The sequence below is a fragment of the Suncus etruscus genome, chromosome 3, assembly GCF_024139225.1.
Source record: "Suncus etruscus isolate mSunEtr1 chromosome 3, mSunEtr1.pri.cur, whole genome shotgun sequence".
In the NCBI taxonomy this organism is placed as follows: Eukaryota; Metazoa; Chordata; class Mammalia; order Eulipotyphla; family Soricidae; genus Suncus; species Suncus etruscus.
In genome coordinates this window covers 5,961,150-5,981,400 of record NC_064850.1, presented here as the reverse complement: position 1 = coordinate 5,981,400, position 20,251 = coordinate 5,961,150, and the positions used below count along the sequence as shown (strand labels likewise).

Here is a 20,251-nt window from a genome sequence, read left to right as displayed (position 1 = left end):
CTTATTAAAGAAACATGACCCCAACACCAGAATCAGAAAAGAAAAAATAAATAAAAAAAATAAATATTGCACACTTCCATTTAAACCTGCCTCTGAGAGTTTCTTGGTCTAACTGACTTCCAGACCCCTTTTGAAAGAGGGCCAGTCTCTTTGCCAGCCTAAACTCTAGGCAAGAACCTGGTATGGACATGTCGTTCAATCCCAGATTCATATAATTTCCCAGGTCCTTTCCTCCCCATTCCACCACTTCTTGTACTGGAGCTGGGGTAAGCACTTAATTCTCAGCACTTCACTGCACACCGTAACAAAAGAAAAAGTTGCTACTGTACCTGTTACAGGGCTACTGTGTAAACTACCTTGGTAATAAGAGACCTTTGGACAGTGCCTTTCGAGAACTTCAAAATCCACTTTACTGGGCTAAAAACCTTCACCAAATGCTATGGTATGTAAGTAAATTCCCATGGCTGAGGTTGTTCCCAATATTTCCCTATGATAAAGATAACATGAAAAAAGTTTGGCATCTTTATTCTAATATTGGTCTGCACTAGCAATGCTCGGGATCAAACCCGGGCCAGCTGCATGCAAGGTAACTGTCCCACAAGGTCTTGTCTGCAAATCTCAAAGAGTTAAAGAAGGCTTCTTCATGTGGGTTGATGGGGTCAGAGCACAAAGCCCAGACTCCAGACCCTGCTTTTAACCATAATTCATGCCTTTCTTCCCAGGATTCTCAAGAAGTGACTCCGGTAGCCTTTCCCACAAGGCCGCTAACTGCAATGATGCTTTGTAAAGAGCTGAGGGGTGGCTGGTCGCTGCTACATCTCCAAGTTCCTTTCCACATGTTCTTTGAGGCTCCACCAAGAAGCTTTTCATCTATGAGTTGGGGAGGCTGCCAATCCAAGTCACTGAAACCTTGTGATACGTAATAATCCTCCTGACAGGTGGCTGTGCAACCGCTAACAGGGAAGCCCCTAAGGAATTCTGAAGATAGACAGATGCACAAGCAAACTACTGCCAAGCATATGATGGGATCTGGGATTTTGAAAGCCCAAGGGATGAATAGGGTAATCTTCAAGGAAACATCTCGTGGCATGAGAAAAGCTCATTTGATTTTTCCCAAGTGGCTCTCAACATTTCTGCTGACCAACGCAAGGGACATTTCCTTATTTCCCTTTATCCTTTGTTTTGGAGATAGCTACTGCAGGACAAGAATTTTAAATCCCAAAGTCAGTTCCTAGTTTCTGTCTAGAGTAGAAAAATCACCTTGTGGTAAGACTGCCACCTTGTGGCCAGAAAAGAAAGTACCTATAGGCCGAGAGGCTTCAGCACCATTAAACAAACACTTGTATAGAGCCTGTGTGTTTGCTAAATTAGTTCAGTAATTGTATAATTTATGTATTTTTCCCTGGAAAAGTCTACACTGTTTATGGGACTTCCAATATGTTCAGGTTAACTGAACATCTCTTTTTTAAAGTTTATTTACTAATTGATTGTTTTTTGGGGCCACACTTGGTGATGCTCAGGGGTTACTCCCGGCTCTGTGCTCAGAAATCACTCCTGGCAAGCTTGGGGGACCACATGTGATGCCAGGAATCGAACCAGGTCCATCCTGGGTCAGATGCATGCAAGATAAATGCCTTACTGCTGTGCTATCTTTCTGGCCCCAGATGGAGTCTCTTGGTGAACTGAACCTTACTGCTGGTAAAACCTGACAGCACCCATCAAATCATGGGCATTTTCTTTCATGGCAAAAGCCCTGGAGAGCGGAGTATGAGACACTTCTTCACTGTTCACTAGAAAATTCTGAATGACAGCTATTCCACGAGAGCCTGTTCTCTAACTGCAGACTGATTGTCAGACTCAAAGGTCATCATGGGAATGTCATGGAAAATCCTCTGTACTTTGGCTCAAGCCAAAGGATGGAGCAGTGTACCTCTGCAGACTCAGAGCATACATAGGGCCTTGAGCACCACCTGCAGGGATGGACTGGTACTGCTCCGTTTCGTGAAGGGCCATGTGGGCAAAGCAGAGAGCAGTCGACGACAGGGAGGAGCTCCCCAGCCACAGATCACAGAGATGAGTAGTAGAGCCAAAGTGGCAGGGGCAGGAGTGTGGACCTGGAGGTGGTGGGGAAGGGTTTGGCCAGGAAGAGCAAAAACCAAGAGGGGCCGAAGTGATAGCATAGCGGTAGATTATTTGCCTTGTATGCAGTCGACCCAGAAGAGGTCTCTGTTTGACCCTTGGCGTCCCATATGGCCCCCAGAGCCTGCCAGGGACCATTTCTGAGTGCAGAGGCAGGAGTAATCCCTGTGAGCTGCCTGGTGTAGAAAAGAAAGGGAAGGGAATGAGAGAGGGAGGGAAAGAGAGGAAAGGAAAGAAGGAAGGAAGGAAGGAAGGAAGGAAGGAAGGAAGGAAGGAAGGAAGGAAGGAAGGAAGGAAGGAAGGAGGAGGGAGGAAGGAAGGAAGAAGGAAAGAAGGAAGGAAGGAAGGAAGGAAGGAAGAAGGAAGAAAAGAAGAAAGAAGAAAGGAAAGAAAGAAGAAGAAAGAAAAAAAAGAAAGAAAGAAAGAAGAAAGAAAGAAAGAAAGAAAGAAAGAAAGAAAGAAAGAAAGAAGAAAGAAAAAAGAAAGAAAGAAAGAAGAAAGAAAGAAAGAAAAAGAAAGGAGGGAGGGAGGGAGGGAGGAAGGAAGGAAGGAAGGAAGGAAGGAAGAAGAAAGAGAGAGAGAGAGAGAGAGAAAGAAAGAAAGAAAGAAAGAAGAAAGAAAGAAAGAAAGAAAGAAAGAAAAAAGAAAGAAAGAAAGAAAGAAAGAAAGAAAGAAGAAAGAAAGAAAGAAAGAAAAGAAAGAAAGAAAGAAAGAAAGAAAGAAAGAAAGAAAGAAAGAAAGAAAGAAAGAAAAAAGAAAGAAAAAGAAAGAGGGGCCGGCGAGGTGTCTGCCTTGCGAGTGGTAGCCAAGGAAGAAGGACCACGGTTCGATCCCTCGGCGTCCCCTATGGTCCCCCCCAAGCCAGGGGCAATTTCTGAGCGCTTAGTTAGGAGTAACCCGGTATGGCTGGGTGTGGCCCGAAAAACCAAAAAAAAAAAAAAAAAAAAAAAAAAGAGTGCCTAGGATTTCTGCCTTGAAAGCTTCGGGGCAGTCCAGAATCGGGTGGACAGCATAGGACCTCTTCAGCCATCCCCTCCAGACTGTGTGAGTGTCCTTCCCAACACATAGACAAGGAAGCAGAGGGCCTGATACAGAGGACCAGGCAGAGAAATGCAAATTGGATCATCAAAGGGGCCAGCGGGGGACAGGAGGGAAATTCAACTGTTGACACAGCTGGCTCAGGACAGAGTTTCCCAATCTTCAACTGACTTTTCTACTGCTCGTTTCTCTGCTTGCTTCCTTTCTCACTTCCTTCAGTGTCCCCACTAGTCTAGTGCCCGGCTTTCATTAACATAATTTTCCACTTCTACTCTCCTGGGAATATCCTGAGAGCCCCAGAGCACATAGCCCCAGGCTCCAGAAGCTGCAGTTTAAGAGCTGCCTGGGTGCTGAGTTCCACTCACTGCCTGGCACCCAGAACTCTTTCTTGCAAGTAATTTTATTTTTGGGTTTTTTTTTTGGGGGGGTAATTGGGGTCACAACTGCAATGCTCAGAGATTACTCTTGGTTCTGAGCTCAGAAATCGCTCCTGGCAAGCTCCGGGGATCATATGGGATGCTGGAGATCAAACCTGGGTCCATGCCAGGTGGGCTGCATGCAAGGCAAACACACTACCACTGTGTTATTGCTCCGGCCCCTGGGAGTAAATTTTATTCATTGGTTTCCTCATCTGTAAAGTGGAACTGTAAAGTAGGACTCACTTTGGAAGATAAAACTGTTTATGTTAAATAAAGCAGCGTCTATTGGTGCGGGGAGGTGACCACCTGAGTCAAATTTCTAAGTGCAGGGGTCGGAGAGATTGCATGGAGGTAAGGCGTTTGCCTTTCATGCAGAAGGTCATCAGTTCGAATCCCGGCATCCCATATGGTCCCCCGAGCCTGCCAGGAGCAATTTCTGAGCATGGAGCCAGGAGTATTCCCTGAGCACTGCCGGGTGTGACCCAAAAACCACACACACACACAAAAAAGCAAAACAAAACTTCTAAGTGCAAACACAACTGAGCAAGCAATACCACTTCACTGTGATAGGAATTTCGCACAACGATGTCACGATAAAAGTACAAGGGATTCACTGTAACACTGATTAAAAAATTAGGACAATTGGGGCCAGAGTGATAGCACAGTGGGTAGGGTGCTTGCCTTGCACAGAGTCGACCCAAGTTAGATCCCCAGCATCCCATATGTATGGTCCTTCAAGCCCACCAGGAGTGATTCCTGAGTGCAGAGTAACCCCTGAGCAACACCAGGGGTGCCCCCACTAAAGAATGTGTAAATAGGGGGCAGGAGAGACAGCATGGAGGTAGAGCATTTGCCTCGCATGCAGAAGGACAGTGGTTCGAATCCTGGTATCCCATATGATTTTCTGAGCCTGCCAGGGTAGAGCTATTACCCACTTCCCCATTCTTCATGTGTAACCTTACCTGATGGTAAGACCTACCCATTTCTGGGAGGGATCTTTGGTAGGTAACCAAAGGATTGCTTCAGGGGCAGGAAGGGGATTCAAGATTGGGAGAGATGCAACGGGAGAGATGGATCGAGAAGCAGGATCAAGGAAGAGACAGGCTTGTATGCAGGGCTAATAATGGAGATGGCTTGAAGGGTTTTGAAGCTTAGGAGCCACATGTGGTGGCTAGGGCCTTGAATAAAGCTGATTTCTCCTGAAACCGGACTGCCTGTGGATGATTTTCTTGTGGCTACCCTGAACCTTCAGAGCTGCTGGCTGGAGGGGCTTACAGGTATGTGGCCCCGGGCTGGAGGAGAAAGACCTCATCATCCATCCATCTCATCATCATCCATAACCATCCAGAGCTCAATAATCTGTTTTACTATATAGAGCCAGGAGTAATTCCTGAGCGCTGCCGGGTGTGACGCAAAAACCAAAAAAAAAAGAATGTGTAAATAGGAAAAAATTTCCAGGTTATAATTGTAGGTCAAGTATAGTACCACCTATGTCTTAGGGGAAAAATAAATGAAGCCAGAATTCCAGCACATGTAAAGAAGGGCCTTACAATGGAAGGTACCGAGTTTGATCCATGGGCTGCACCTGTCCCTGTCACCACCTCTGCCACCATCACAGTAATAACTGGCACAATCCTATGAGAGGCTAAGCACTGCTAGATGTGGCTCCCCACAGCTATAAAATAAATAGGAAGGCACTGGAGAGATAGTTTGCCTTGCATGCACCCAATCTGGGTTTTATCCTCAGGTCCACATTATGTCCTCCCTACCCCAAGCACCATGAGGCATGAGACCAGAGCAGAGGGCCAGGAGAATGAAAGTAACAAAAAGTAACAGTAAAGTTAAGACATACGCAAATAAATATGGAGGCACAGATGCTGTGTGTGTGTATGTGTGTGTGTGTGTGTGTGTACATAGTTATATGAAAGCTACCAAAAGCTCTCTTTTAGACAAAGAATATGGATATTTGTCAGATGCTTATAGTACTTGTTTTTCAAAAAGGCAACTTGAAGCTGGGAGCAATAGCACAGCAGCAGGGCATTTATTTGCCTTGCATGCGGCCGACCCAGGACAGACATGAGTTTGATTCTCGACATCCCATATGGTCCCCCAAGCCTGCCAGGAGTATCTCCTGAGTGCCGCCGAATGTGACCCCAAAACCCACCCCCACCCCCCAGAAGAAAGAAAAAAGAAAAGAAAAGGCCACCTGATATATAGCTGCTTTCTCCCATTTGTTCTTCCTACCTGAAGTCAACACAATGCAGCCTCTTCCTCCCCTCCTCATTGTGCTTCCTTCACTCTCCAATGCTTGTTCTCTTGGCCTAACTTCTTGCAACTAACCTTCTGCTCGAAGCTGAGCCATTCCTTTCACTCAGAACCTACGAATTCTCCTGCTCCAGTGGCATTCTCCCTTCTGTTCCCACCACCATCCTCCTCAGAGCAGACAGAGGCTCAGTTCTCAGATCAACAAACAGGAAGAAACAATGTCCTCTCCCCTTAAGAAGTTAGTTAAGGGGCCCGGAGAGATAGCACAGTGGCGTTTGCCTTGCAAGCAGCCGATCCAGGACCAAAGGTGGTTGGTTCGAATCCCGGCGTCCCATATGGTCCCCTGTGCCTGCCAGGAGCTATTTCAGAGTAGAAAGCCAGGAGTAACACCGCCGGGTGTGGCCCAAAAACCAAAATAAATAAATAAATAAATAAATAAATAAATAAATAAATAAATAAATAAAAAGAAGTTAGTTAAGGTCAGTAGGAGCCAATCATGGCACACCATATTGGTCTGTCTAAACATCTACTCTTGGAACTAGCTTTGCAGCTGAGGGCAGGCAAGGAATTGAGATCAAGGTGGATTTTCCTCCCCCAGGTGGTTTAAGAAGCTCTGTTCCAAGCCAGTCTAGAGTACAGGCAGGGGTGGGGTGGGGAGGAGGGAGATTCGGGACACTGGTGTTGGGAATGTTGCACTGGTGATGGGGGGTGTTCTTTACATGACTAAAACCCAACCACAATCATGTTTGTAATCAAGGTGTTTTAATAAAATATAAAAAAAAGAAGCTCTGTTCCCCTATTTCTGACTATGGATATTGATATATAAAATATGGAATTTCAGATAATGGCAAATATCCAGAGACCCCAAAGGGAAGAAATTCTCCCCAAACAAAACCAACTTTAATATTGCTACCAACAATCTTTTTGACAGGGAAAATATGTATGTACTGATGAAGCAGTTTCATCTTTCTTTATTGTTTAAAGCACTCCTGGTTAAATACTCTACCAACTTCAGCCAAAAAGCAATCCTAGTAGCACATTACCTTAGAGTAAATAAACTTTTGTCTCAGAATTAGTCCACAGAATTAAGCTAAGGGCTATATTAGAAGCCAAGAACAATGCTTTGTGCCTTTATAAATTGAGGTGCACCCCAATTTGAGACCAGAACCAGAACAACAATGAGGTGGGGTGTCAGGTGGGATTCATTAAGATCAGTATCTGTTAGGTTATACCTTATTTTAGTTCAAACAAAGATCATCTCTGACTCCTTTGTAGGTTTGTTTACAACTTGGATTTACCCCCAAACAGAGATGGTCTTACTTGTAAACCTGGGTGGGACTGGCTCAGGATAGCCTGAACTATCTGTCCTTACACTGTCCTTAATGAACCACCCAGGGGTGGTCTCTGTACTCAATAAAAATGTCAGTTCTGGCAGTCAGCTTGCTCTCCATACAAGGTAGAAGATTGCTAGACTATACATGTTTCACCCTCAGCCTGATTTGGATTATTTCATGTGCAACCTTGCTTCAGACTCATTCACCTGGGTTTGGAGATATGGTGCATGGGAGATTTTACAAGTATCCCAGGAAATTTATTGTTATTAAACATTTATAACCTCCATATTACCAGAAATGATTTATATTAAGAAAATCTGGGGGCCGGGCGGTGGCGCAAGAGGTAAGGTGCCTGCCTTGCCTGCGCTAGCCTAGGATGGACCGCGGTTCGATCCCCCGGCGTCCCATATGGTCCCCCAAGCCAGGAGCAACTTCTGAGCGCATAGCCAGGAGTAACCCCTGAGCGTCACCGGGTGTGGCCCAAAAACCAAAAAAAAAAAAAAAAGAAAATCCTTTCTGGGGCTAGAGAGATAGCATGGAGGTAAGGCATTTGCCTTGCATGCAGAAGGACGATAGATCAAATCCCAGCATCCCATATAGTGCCCTGTGCCTGCCAGGGGCGAGTTCTGAGCACAGAGCCAGGAATAACTCCTGAGCGCTGCTGAGTGTGACCCAAAAACCAAAGGAAGGAAGGAAGGAAGAGAAGGAGGAAGGAAGGAAGAGAAGGAAGAAGGAGAAGGAAGGAAGGAAGGAAGGAAGGAAGGAAGGAAGGAAGGAAGGAAGGAAGGAAGGAAGGAAGGAAGGAAGAAAAAGAGTCCTTTCCATCTTGGGATCCATAAAACCCTGTGGGAGACCCCGGGCAGCTTGTTTAGGTTTTGGTTTTGGGCCACACCCGATGACACTCAGGGATTACTCCTCGCTCTGGGCTCAGAAATTGCTCCTGACTTGGGGAACCATATGGGATGCCAGGGATCAAATCCAGGTCTGCCCAGGACAACTTGGAAGGAAGTAGCTAGTTGAGTGGTTTTGACTTTCTACCAGATGTTGTCAGAAGTCACAGGGAACTTTCATCTGACCCTCCCATTCCCCAGAAAACCTCTGACCCTCTGTAAATCCTCAACCAACATCTCAGGGTCTCAACTCCAAGAGAGGAAGTCAGGGAGGCAGTAAAGGCCAGTCACACTCACAGGGGTCTGGAAGCAACAGAAGAGCTGGGTGAGGAAGGGGTGGTTGCGGGCCAAGGAGAGGATCCTCTTCTCCGTCATTGTACACTCCACGTCGTCGTCCTGCAGGATCACGTCTTTCTTTAGCACCTTCACCGCATAGAGGTCTCCCGTCTCCTTTATCCTGGCAAGCATCACCTACAAGGGAGCAGAAAGAAGGGACGCAGGCATGAGAAGTCCTGGGGTTCTGAGAGTGGACACACATCTAAGCGGAGACAGAAAGGGGATGGGAAATGTGAGGGTGTGAACAGACATGCTGTAGGATTCTGAGGTTCCCTGTTTCCCCAGGAAAGTTTCTGCTTTTGCTAAACTGCTTCTGTAGAATCCCCTTGTTAGCTTGAGAGCTTACCTTCAGATAAGAGTTAGAGACAAGGGGAGACACAAAACCCAGAACATGGCACCCACGTCCAGAACACGACATTCGGGTCCATGCCTATAAGCTTTAACAGATCAGCCTTATAACATAGTCTGAATTATATATCTTGTGACCATCGAATGGTGTATGTATCCCTTTTATCTGCTTCCTGGGGCTGTACATTCAGCACTAAAGCATGGATGTGATGGCTATTTAACCCAAGTGGAAAAGTGACTGGGGGTCCTTGACTGGAAGCCTGTTCCCGGGTGGAAGTCTTGGACCCTTATCTAGCCAAGCATATAAAAACCCCACTTGGGGGGCCGGAGAGATAGCATGGAGGTAAGGCGTTTGCCTTTCATGCAGGAGGTCATCGGTTCGAATCCCGGCGCCCCATATGGTCCCCTGTGCCTGCCAGGAGCAATTTCTGAGCCTGGAGCCAGGAATAACCCCTGAGCACTGCCAGGTGTGACCCAAAAACCAAAAAAAAAAAAAAAACCCCACTTGGTGTCTTGCATTGCCGGTGGTCTCTTGGTCTTATCACTTGGCTGCTAGCACAAACCCAACAGTGCAGCACAATTACTAGAACCACACAGTGAAAATCAAGACTTACCTTCCCAAAGCTCCCCTTCCCCAGCACTCGGATGAATTCAAAGTTGTCGATACCAAGCCGATTGGAAGAACTCCCACCAACCCCGTTGCCTTCTTTGGTGCTGTCTTTCCCTTGCCGTCTTAGCGTCGATCTGGAAACAAGCTTCTGCAAAGAAGAGTGAGAATGCAGACGTCAGAAGGGGTATCCCTGGACACTGAGTGTTTGTTTCTCCAGGGAGCAGTCCTCACCCACTGCCTCTCAGGCCTCCTCACTGTGAGATCTGATTAGGTTCTGCCACTCAAAACAAGTGAAACTCCAGTTCTTGATCTGTGTAGCTACTACCTGGGAAATGTCTCTTTTCAAAAGTACATCCATGCACATCCATGAAGTTTCAATTTGTGTTGCTAAAAATCTAAGGAAGGGGCTGGAGCAATAGCACAGAGGTAAGGCATTTGCCTTGCACGTAGCTGACCCTGGATGGACCCCGGTTCGATTCCTGGCTTCCCACATGGTCCCCCGAGTGTGCCAGGAGCAATCTCCTGAGCACAGAGCGAGGAGTAACCCCTGGGAGGTCACCAGGTGTGGCCCCAAAACTTAAATAAATTAATTAAATAATTAAAAGAAAAATCTAAGGAAACAAACACCTTAGCCTAAATACTGAATGTCTTTGACCAGGTTCCAAGGGCGCCACCTACTGTCTACTTCATAGAAGAGCAATTTTCTTTTCTTTTCTTTTTTTGTTTTGTTTTGGTTTGGTTTGGTTTTGGTTTTTGGGTCACACCCAGCAGCGCTCAGGGGTTACTCTTGGCTCTACCTCAGAAATCGCTCCTGGTAGGCTCAGGGGATCATATGGGATGCCGGGATTCGAACCACCATCCTTCTGCATGTAAGGCATACACTTTACGTCCATGTTATCTCTCCGGCCCCAGATGAGCAATTTTCACCTTGACTCAAGAGTATCACAACAGACCCCCAAGACATAAATAAATATAGTTTCGACTATATGGAATCATATAAAAATACAAAATTTGGGGCCCGGGCGGTGGCGCTAAAGGTAAGGTGCCTGCCTTGCCTGCGCTAGCCTTGGACGGACCGCGGTTCGATCCCCCGGTGTCCCATATGGTCCCCCAAGCCAGGAGCAACTTCTGAGCACATAGCCAGGAATAACCCCTGAGTGTTACCGGGTGTGGCCCAAAAACCAAAAAAAAAAAAAAATTTAATGTAAAATATTTTAAAAATGAACACATGTATGAAAGAAAATATTTAAAATATCTCTAGGGGTTGGGGTACAGAATACTGTTGATATATATATATACATATATATGTATATGTATATGTATATATCATGGTATGCATGATTCTCAGCATTGGCTTATTTTGTTTTGTTTTTAGGCCACACCTGGTGACGCTCAGGAGTTACTCCTGACTATGTGCTCAGAAATCGCTCCTGGCTTGAGGGACTGACTATATGGGATGCCAGGGGATCAAACCACAGTCAATCCTGGGTCAGCCGTGTGCAAGGCAAACGACCTACTGCTGCACCACTGCTTCGGCCCCTTGATTCTCAGCATTGGATGGTCCCTGCACGTCCCTAGGTGCAATGCTGAAGGCTCCTGAGAACTGCTGGGTGTAGCTCTAGTAGGGGTCCTCAAACTTTTTCAACAGGGGGCCAGTTCACTGTCCCTCAGACCATTGGAGGGTCTGACTCTAGTAAAAACAAAACTTAGGAATGAATTCTTATGCACACTGCATAGATCTTATTTTGCAAGGAAGAAACAAAACAGATACAAATATAATATGTGGCCCGTGGGCCATAGTTTGAGGACCACTGCAGAGGTTTCCAAAATGCAAGGCCCTGAGGACATGAGGTGCTCAGACCCTGTGGTACAGGGCCAACAGAAACCTGAAGATACTCGAGGGAACATGTTCTTTTGGGAATGTAACCTGGTTTAATTAAGCATATGCTCTAAGCATATGCTATCTCCTGACCCCAGCAGCATTTTATTATTATTTTTTCTTCTTTTCCATTTTTGTTTCTGGCCATAACAAGCAATGCTCAGGGGTTATTCCTGGCTCTGTATTCCAGAATCCCTTCTGGTAGGCTCAGGGGACCATATGGGATGCCAGGGATTGAACCCAGGCAAATACCCTACAAGCTGTAGTATTGCTTTGGCCCTACCAGTCTTTTCTTAAGATAACTCTTCTAGGAAAGAAATGACTTGAATCAAAGTGCCAATGTTGAAGATCATGGATCCTGACAACCTTCCATCAAGAAAGCTTGGTCATCGGCACAAGAGTCTCACTTTCCTCAGAACAGAGCAGGAGTAAGTGTAGCTTCCTCAGGATCTTCAAACCCGCCGCACAGGTTCTAGCCCTTCAACACGAGGGCACTACCTAACGGTAAAGTGAACTGGGATTATTCAGAACACAAGCCACCACCAGACAATATACCAAAAAGCTGATATCCCAGTTCTTGACCTATTTGTCTTATTATTTTAAAAAAGAGTTATGGAGAAAAAATTCCTTAGACTAGAGTGAGAGCACAGCACATAGCCATTTGCCTGGCATCAGCCAACCTGAGACCAACCCGGGTTCAATCCCCAGCATCCCATATGGTTCCCTGAGCCTGTCAGGAGCAATTTCTGAGTGCAGAGCCAGGAGTAACTCCTGAGCGCCACCAGGTGTGGCCTCATACCAAAGACGAAAAACTAAAATAAAGATTTATGGAGTAAACCTGGGATTGGAATGATAGTAGGGCACTTGTCATCCTTAAAGGTCTACTGAGTGCCACCAGGAGTGATTCCAGAGTGCAGAGCCACAAATAAACCCAAAGCACTGGGGGGAGGGGGTGGCCCAACCCCTCTCTTCCTCCAAAGTTTATCTGGGCAAGTTTATCTAAGCAACCTTTGCAACCAAAAAACTGTAACAGCCTGAATCTATGAAAATGTCACCTACGCAATCCTATAAAGCAATAACAACAATAACAACAAAAAAGTTTAAAATTCAACTGTTCGGATAGTTTCTCCTCCAGGCTGTCGTCATCGTCATGTTTACAAAGAAAAATTTTTACCAGTTTGAACTCTACTTCCTCCATATAAAAACTTTCCCTGGCTAGAAAACTCTAAGGGAGTTTTTCAATTACTTTAATCCATTATTTCCTTTTCCTAGATTTGTTAGTTTGTCTCTTCTTAATGTTGTGCTATCAAATAACAGGTAGTTTTGGGGGCAATAGCACAGTGGTAGGGCGTTTGCCTTGCATGTGGCTAACCTGAAATGGACCCCGGTTCGATTCCCGGTATTCCATATGGTCCTGGAAATTGCCAGGGTGACTTCTGAGCACACAGCCAGGAGTAACCCCTGAGTGCCATTAGGTGTGACCCAAAAGCAAAAACAAATTAACAAGTAGTTTTGTTTTCTGAAACACTGCCCTTCCATAGGCCATGCTATAGCTCTACTTTATTCCCAGTGCATATCAGAAGCAGACACAGGATACTAGTGGGTTCAGCTGAACATGCAGCAGAAATCTCCTACACCCCAATCCCCACATGCACTGGATTAGCAGTTTATATAGCCACAAAACGGAATTGAAGAACTTGGGGCCAGAAAGATAGTATAGTGGTAGGGTGCTTGCCTTGCATCCCAGGATTCCGTTTGGTTTCCTAAGCTCCATCAGGAGTAATTATTTTTTTTTGGGGGGGGGGACACCCAGCAGCACTCAGGGGTTATTTCTGACTCTGCACTAAGAAATTGGTCCTGGGCCCGGAGAGATAGCACAGCGGCATTTGCCTTGCAAACAGCCGATCCAGGACCAAAGGTGGTTGGTTGGAATCCCGGTGTCCCATATGGTCCTCGTGCCTGCCAGGAGCTATTTCTGAGCAGACAGCCAGGAGTAACCCCTGAGCACCGCCGGGTGTGGCCCAAAAACAAAAAACAAAAAACAACAAAAAAAAAGAAATCACTCCTGGCAGTGCACAGAGGACCATATGGGATGCCGAGGTTCGAATCGAGGTCAGACGCATGCAAGGTAAACACCCTACCTGCTGTACTATAGTACCGGCCCCTAGAAGTAATTCTTTGTTTTTAATTTTTCTTTTTTAGAAGTAATTCTTGAGTACTGCAGAGACAGAAGTAACTGTCAAGCACCACTGGGTGTGGCTCAGAAACAAATAAAACAACCAAAAGATTTGAAGGATTCTATAATGCCTTCCCCAAATCAGGAAACAAAGTCAGGGGCCAGAGAGCGCTTAGGGAGAGCTCAACACATGCAACATATGTGCCAGGCCCTGAGTTCCATCCTCAGCACTACAGACACCTTGAGCGCAATGGTGGTGGCCCTGGAAACTCTTGGTGCTTCTCATCTTGAGCAGCATCGCTGATGTCCTGCACTGACCCGTCCTGTCTAGTTGGCTGTGCATTGCTGAGTGTCGCCCAGAGTCCCAAGGAGTACTGCCTGGAAGCTTCCTACCCAATTTAACAGAAAACGAAAGAAATATCACTTCAATACTTGACTACTAATAAGCAGCTGTTTGTCAATAAAGAGCAAATAGTATGGTCAGAGTTGGCCTTCTGGAGCTGGAGTGATAGCATAGTGGTAGGGCATTTGCCTTGCATGTGGCCATCCCTGGATGGACCCTGGTTCAATTTCCAGCATCCCATATGATCCCCCAAGACTGCCAGGTGTAGTTTCTGAGCACAGAGCCAGGAGTAAACTCTGAATGCCATCAGGTGTGACCCCAAAACAAACAAACAAAGAAACAGAAACCTAAACAAAAGAGTGTTGACATTCTCTAGATTACCAAGAAACTGACAATACTTGTACTTCCCTTCTGAAGCACTCCCAAGCACCCTGATTCCCAACATCAAGCAACAGCTTTCAGAATTAATGGCAAGGTTGAGGCTCTTTCGTGCCCAATGGTAGACACTAGCTAGGAAGATGGCAGGAGGACTCAGGTCAGGGTCCCCTGGCTGTGGCTGTATGATGGCCACCAGGGGCAGTCACTAGGGGAGCTGCAGGACAAAACAGGCCCAGGACAACACCTTGCCCCATCCTCTCCCTAATGCAAGAGGAAGGAACTCGGTCCGTCCTTGAACTTGAAAGATAAATTCACGATTCATAAACAAAGACTGTAGAACTGCAGGATCTCAGTATTATGAAGACCTTGGGGCTCAAGTTCAACATTTTCTGGGTACAGGATACCAGGGAGACAGTGTCCTGGTCAAGGGCACAGCCAGGGGCCCCAACCATGGGCTGAGCCCAAGCCCTGGTCACCAGACCACATGAACAAAAATCAATTTTTAAAACCTTCCTCCTTCTGATATTTTTTGGGGGGTGGGGTGGGGGTTGAGGCCAAACCCGGCGATGTTCAGGTGGTTACTCCTGACTCTGTGCTCAGAAATCACTCCTCGCAGGCTCAGGGAGACCATATGGAATGACGAGGATTGAACCCAGGTTTGGCCCAGTTGGCAGCGTGCAAGGCAAACGCCCTACCACTGTACTATCACTCCAGCCCCCTACTTCTGATTCTTGCTGCATATTTGCATACTTATTGTTTTTCTTGTCATATAAGTGGATAAGGCAACCAATTTTTGAAAGAAAATATCATTTAAAAATGCAATGAGGTCTGGAGAGAGAGCACAGCAGTAGAACATTTGCCTTACACTCAGCCCACCCGGGGCGGACCCAGATTCGATTCTCGGCATCCCATATGGTCCTCTGAACATGCCAAGAGTGATTTCTGAGCGCAGAACCAGGAGAAACCCCTGAATGCTGCTGGGTATGTCCCAAAATAAAAATAAATAAATAGTAAAACTGCTATGAGTCTGGACTGGAGGGATAGTTCAATGAACTGCAGTGTAGGCTCTAAGATGCAGTCTCCTGGTTTGCAGTCTCCCAGCATTGCATGGTCCAACAAGTACCACCAGGATGTCTGAGCACTGAGCCAAAAGTAGCCCTCTGAGCACTGTTGGGGTGACTGCCACCCCCACCCCCATTCCCCATCCCAAAAGAGAAAGGCACGAAGAGAAAAGAAAGTTCAAAAGAAAAAAGCAATAAATCTGTTTATTGTGTCTACTGAGATTCAAACTTTGCCTGTGCCACATTTGCCATCTGGGCTAGCCACATCAGAACAACGAAATTACAATATGAAAAAAGCTGAAGGACTCACCGAGGTTGGAGAAATATTTCCGGGTTGGAGGCCCATCCCTGCCAGGGTTTTGGCCAGTTCCACAGCATTCACTCCACAGTTCGGAGCCACGTTCGCCTGACAGCGAATGTGGACGTTCATCTTACAAACTGGAGGAGAGAGGGAAGGAAGCCAGTGAGCTTATGTTGCCAAAGAGAACACCAATCGTCTGAAAGATTATTTTTATCATTTTTTGTTTGTTTGTTTGTTTTGGGTTACTCCTGGCTCTGCACTCAGAAACAGGCCCTGGGAGGCACGGGGAACCATATGGGATGCCGGGATTCAAATCACCATCAGTCCTGGGTCAGCTGCATGCAAGGCAAATGCCCAATCACTGTGCTATCTCTCCGGCCCCATCTGAAAGATTTTGACAGCGACTGGACATCCTGAACAATGCCACCTCCTCAGAAAATCCAACCTGTACTCCCAACAATCCCAGGCAATTTTCTCTCTTTTTGTTTTGTGCAGAAGCAGAAATTCTGGTATCCTGAAGGATGAATATCTTCCAAGTGCTCTTCCTTGCACAGTGACTAAAAGGAAGACATCCATTTGAAATCCTGTGAGAGTCATCGCTGATTTAAGAGTGCGACCCAGTGGAGAGACTGAAATGTGCATCACAAGGACAGTATGTCAATAGAAGGCAAAAGCAATAAGTATATACTTTGCCTGCAGGAACTCTAAGCTGGATTCCTGACATCTCTCTCTGTTTCCTCCTGTACCAGCCAAGCCCCAGAGAACCCACAATGAGCACCTTCCAAAACATCAGTCCCTTTTCTATAGGCGGCCCCTCATTTGAAGAAAGAATAAGGAAGCAAGGAAACTGGCTTTATGAACTTTCCCTCCATCTCTGACAAAAGGCACCAGAGTCTGTCCACCATATAATGACGACTGAGACAGGCTGGAAATGGTGTCTCTGAGACAAAAACCTCAAGTCAAGCGTTCTCATTTTCTTTCTCTTTCTCTCTCTTTCTTTAAAAGTACTGTTGTGGTTGGGCAGCCCTCAGAGTTCTGAGCACAGCATCCTGTGGGGTTGTGGTTCTCGGTGTTTGCAGACTGCGGTTCTAACTGCTTCATGGTGGAAAAAATAAAGCAGCTATTTTAAAGGTCAAAGTAAATGGCAGTTGGGAGCAAGCTTGGCTCCTGGGGCACAGGAAGCGGACCTGGGAGGACGAAGGCCTAAGACTTTATCAGCAGAAAGGTGTTTCTGATCATTTCTTGACATGGAGATGTCATGGAGATGGACCCAAGTAGAGACCAAGTGACAAGTTTCTGGGCCAATCCATTTTCTAAGCATGCAGAGATCCAGTAAGGCGGAGTTAGAAAACGTGGAATTGAATGCAACCTCTTTAAAACAAGAAGATAGTCAATGAAGGACAGAGTTCCAGAAGGTTCTCATGCAAGGGAGAGGCCCTGAGGCTTAAGTTTCATTAACTTCATGGGAAATGCATCTCTCTCAGAAAGCCTGGTGAGGAGACACTGAGCCTACAGCGACTCTTCAGAAGCATCTGGTGACAATACAAGCAGAACCCAGAGGAGCCAGTTCTGTATGCCATGTGTTCTGTGTGTTCTGTGGGATGTGCTCAGGCCACTGGGAAAGAACAGCACAAGTGAACCGCATATTCTGCATGTTGACAACCTCCACACAACAGCCCAGAGAGACTTCTGTGCTGGAAACCCACTGGAAATCGAGTGATAGCACATAACCAGGATCACACAAGCAGTGTCTGAACCAAATGTACACATGAAGGGCCGGAGAGATAGCAAAGCGGTAGAGGCAGAAGGACAGTAGTTCAAATCCCAGCATCCTATATGGATCCCAGAGCCTGGCAGGAGCGATTTCTGAGCATAGAGCCAGGAGTAAGTAACCCCTGATCGCTGCCGGGTGTGACCCAAAAAAAAACAAAAACAAACAAACAAAAAAAAAACACAAATGTACATGTGAGCTGGCTATGTTTTACAATCTGGGAAAGAAGAGAGAGGGAGTGGAATTCTAGAGGGAGATTCAAAAAGAATTTGCCTTTTCTTTCTCAGAGGCAAGTGGCTGGCCCATTTCTGTTGACAGAAACTGGATGGATGACTTCAGGCCATCCCTGGAAGTTGCTCAGTGTTACTGACAGCTCCTCTGCTCTTTTGGTGACTCAGAATATGTCAAGGGCCTATGTCAACTCACATATGTTTCTGCAGGGGATAGCACACCTCAGTGTCAGAATCTCACTCTCAGTAAAAGATGACTCAATGCTAGCAGCACCGAGCTCCTAATAAGAGAGGAAACCAGAGCCTTCGTCCAGATAAAAATTCTAAAACAGGGACTGGAGAAATAGCTCAGTGGTAGGGCATTTCCCTTACATGTGGCTGACCCAGGATGGACCTGGGTTCAATCCCCAGCATCCCATATGGTCCCCCAAGCCAGGAGTGATTTCTGAGTGCAGAGCCAGGAATAATCCTTGCCCATCACCAGGTGTGGCATCCCTCCAAAAATCTAAAGCAGGCTTCCCCTGGGCACAGCCACCTGAGTGAAAGACCACAGATTCATCTCTTTAGCCAGGCCCAGGGAAGCCTCAATTAGTTTTCTGCTCAATCCATATTTGCTACTGATGTTACACACATCTGTTTTCCTCTTGCCATTATTTTAAATCAGAACCCAGACCTGTGTGGATTCACTTCTTGATCCCTTCTTTTTTTATTTTTTGGTTTGGGGGCTACACCCACCGGCGCTTCCAATTTTATGCTCAGAAATTACTTCTGGCAAGCTCAAAGAATTATATAAGACACTGGGGATTCAACTTGGATCAGCCGTCTGCAAGGCAAATGCCCAACCTAGTGTGCTATCAACCAGGTCCCTCCCTTCCACTTTTAAGCAAGATTCATGATTTTTCTTTTCAAAAGTCTAATTAAAACAGGAAATGATTAGCCTCTGCTAGATACAGAAGAGGTGACAGATTGGTAAGTAGCCAAAATACTGGATTTTATTTTGTTTTATTTATTTTTTTGCCCCCCCCCCCATTTACAACACAGACCAGGCAAAGGACCTGGTTTGAGGTATATATGGGGAGCATTTACTGTATCTCCTCTTTCTACACAGTGTAAAGAACACAGCCTGTGGTAAGCATTGGGAGGCCTTATCTTTTCTTTTCGTTTTGATTTTATATATATATATATATATAAACCTTCACCAATGCAACATTCCCATCACCAATATCCCAAGTGTCCTTCCTCCCCACCCACACTGGCCTTTTTTTGGGATTGTTTAGTGCAGTCACAGAAATAATTACACTGAGTACTGTCATAACAAAATGTGACTGAATGAGGGAAGTAGAAAGCCTGTCTAGAGTACAGGCCGGTGTGGGATGGGGAGGAAGGACACTTGTTTTATTTACTGATTGATTGATTTTTGGACCACACATGGCAGTGCTCAGGGGTTACTCCTGGCTTTGTGCTCAGAAATTGCTCCTGACAGGCTCGGGGGATTTTGTGGTGCCAGGAATTGAATTCAGATCCGTCCTGGGTCAGCCACGTGCTAGGCAAACACCCTACTGCAGTGTTCTCTCTCCGGTCCCAGAATACTGGATTTTAAAAATTGACTTCAAAAAAGTTGATGTAAGGGCAAAAGATACAGCTTGGAGTAGGATATATGGCTCATATCTAAGGTCCTGGTTCCAATCCTAGAAACCTCCATGACAAAAATATCACTTTTTTTGTTTGTTTGTCTTTTTGTTTTTTGGATCACACCCAGCAGCGCTCAGGGTTTCCTCCTGGATCAACGCTCAGAAATCACTCCTGGCAGGCTCGGCGGATCATATGGGATGCCAGGATTCAAACCAGCATCCTTGCATGCAAGGCAAACACCCTACCTCTATGCTATCCCTCCAGCTCCCCAAAATATCATTATTATTAAATACTGAATGTGTGTTTCAAAGGTAATATCAAAAACCAACAAATCTGCAACATGGACCAAAATATGCAAATGAACCTTTTTTTAAAGGAAAAAAGATAAAAGTTGAAAGAAAAATGCTAAGAACCGACCTACTACTCAAAAGTTAATCAATATACTTTATGTGCCTAAAGAGGAACGCCTAAGTATGAAACGCAGATGTCAACTCACAAAGCCAGACTCTAGAGCATTCGGAGGGCTCATAATACAGGCTCACATAAAGTGGATGCCCAGCACCCCAGCAACTTACTTTTACATTGAAGTCCCTGCCGCATGATCCCCCAGAGCAGGGAGCCACAATGATCGCAGAACGTTGGCACTTTGTAGTTGTGGGTGTTGAACTTGTGTGGGATATTGATTCCAAATCTCTGCTCGGCAATCTGTGGGGGAGTGGGAGGAACAAGAGTAAGTCAAGAGCTGACAGTCCGTGCCAACAGCTTTTTGGGAAACTAAACAGGAACCACCAAGTGCCAAGTGCTATGCAACACCTGTGCCAGGTAATCTGCTTTCCGACAGGGTCTGCCTTACCCAGGCCAGCCAGGCTTTCTAAGAGGCAGGAAAGGAAGGAGATGTGAAGTCTGCAGCCATCGCCATTTGGGAAGATAGACAGACATAAAAAGTCCTTTTATCTCGTGTCTATTTCTCTCTCGGCCAACTTCCTCTCACCTGTGTCTATTTCCCAGAGCCTTTCAAGTTCAGGATTAAATAGGTCTTTAAAAGACTCTACACATATGCAATCACCATCAGCTGGTTTAGAAATTGAGTCACAGAAAAGA

General features: G+C 46.0%; 1 protein-coding gene and 1 non-coding gene across 2 annotated transcripts in view; both read right to left on the bottom strand.

Annotated features, from left to right (window-relative positions):
* Positions 1-20,251, bottom strand: part of PRKCH (protein kinase C eta) — a 296,395-nt gene that overhangs the window by 103,354 nt on the left and 172,790 nt on the right. The window contains exons 6-9 of the mRNA XM_049770537.1: positions 19,726-19,855; positions 15,527-15,654; positions 9,384-9,527; positions 8,383-8,556 (exon numbers count right to left, since the gene is read on the bottom strand). Coding sequence (XP_049626494.1) covers positions 8,383-8,556; positions 9,384-9,527; positions 15,527-15,654; positions 19,726-19,855 — 576 coding nt within the window. The remainder of the gene's footprint in view (positions 1-8,382; positions 8,557-9,383; positions 9,528-15,526; positions 15,655-19,725; positions 19,856-20,251) is intronic.
* On the bottom strand, positions 18,535-18,663 carry LOC126005255 (small nucleolar RNA SNORA51). Its single transcript, XR_007494419.1, has one exon. It is a non-coding gene; the product is annotated as a small nucleolar RNA SNORA51 (small nucleolar RNA).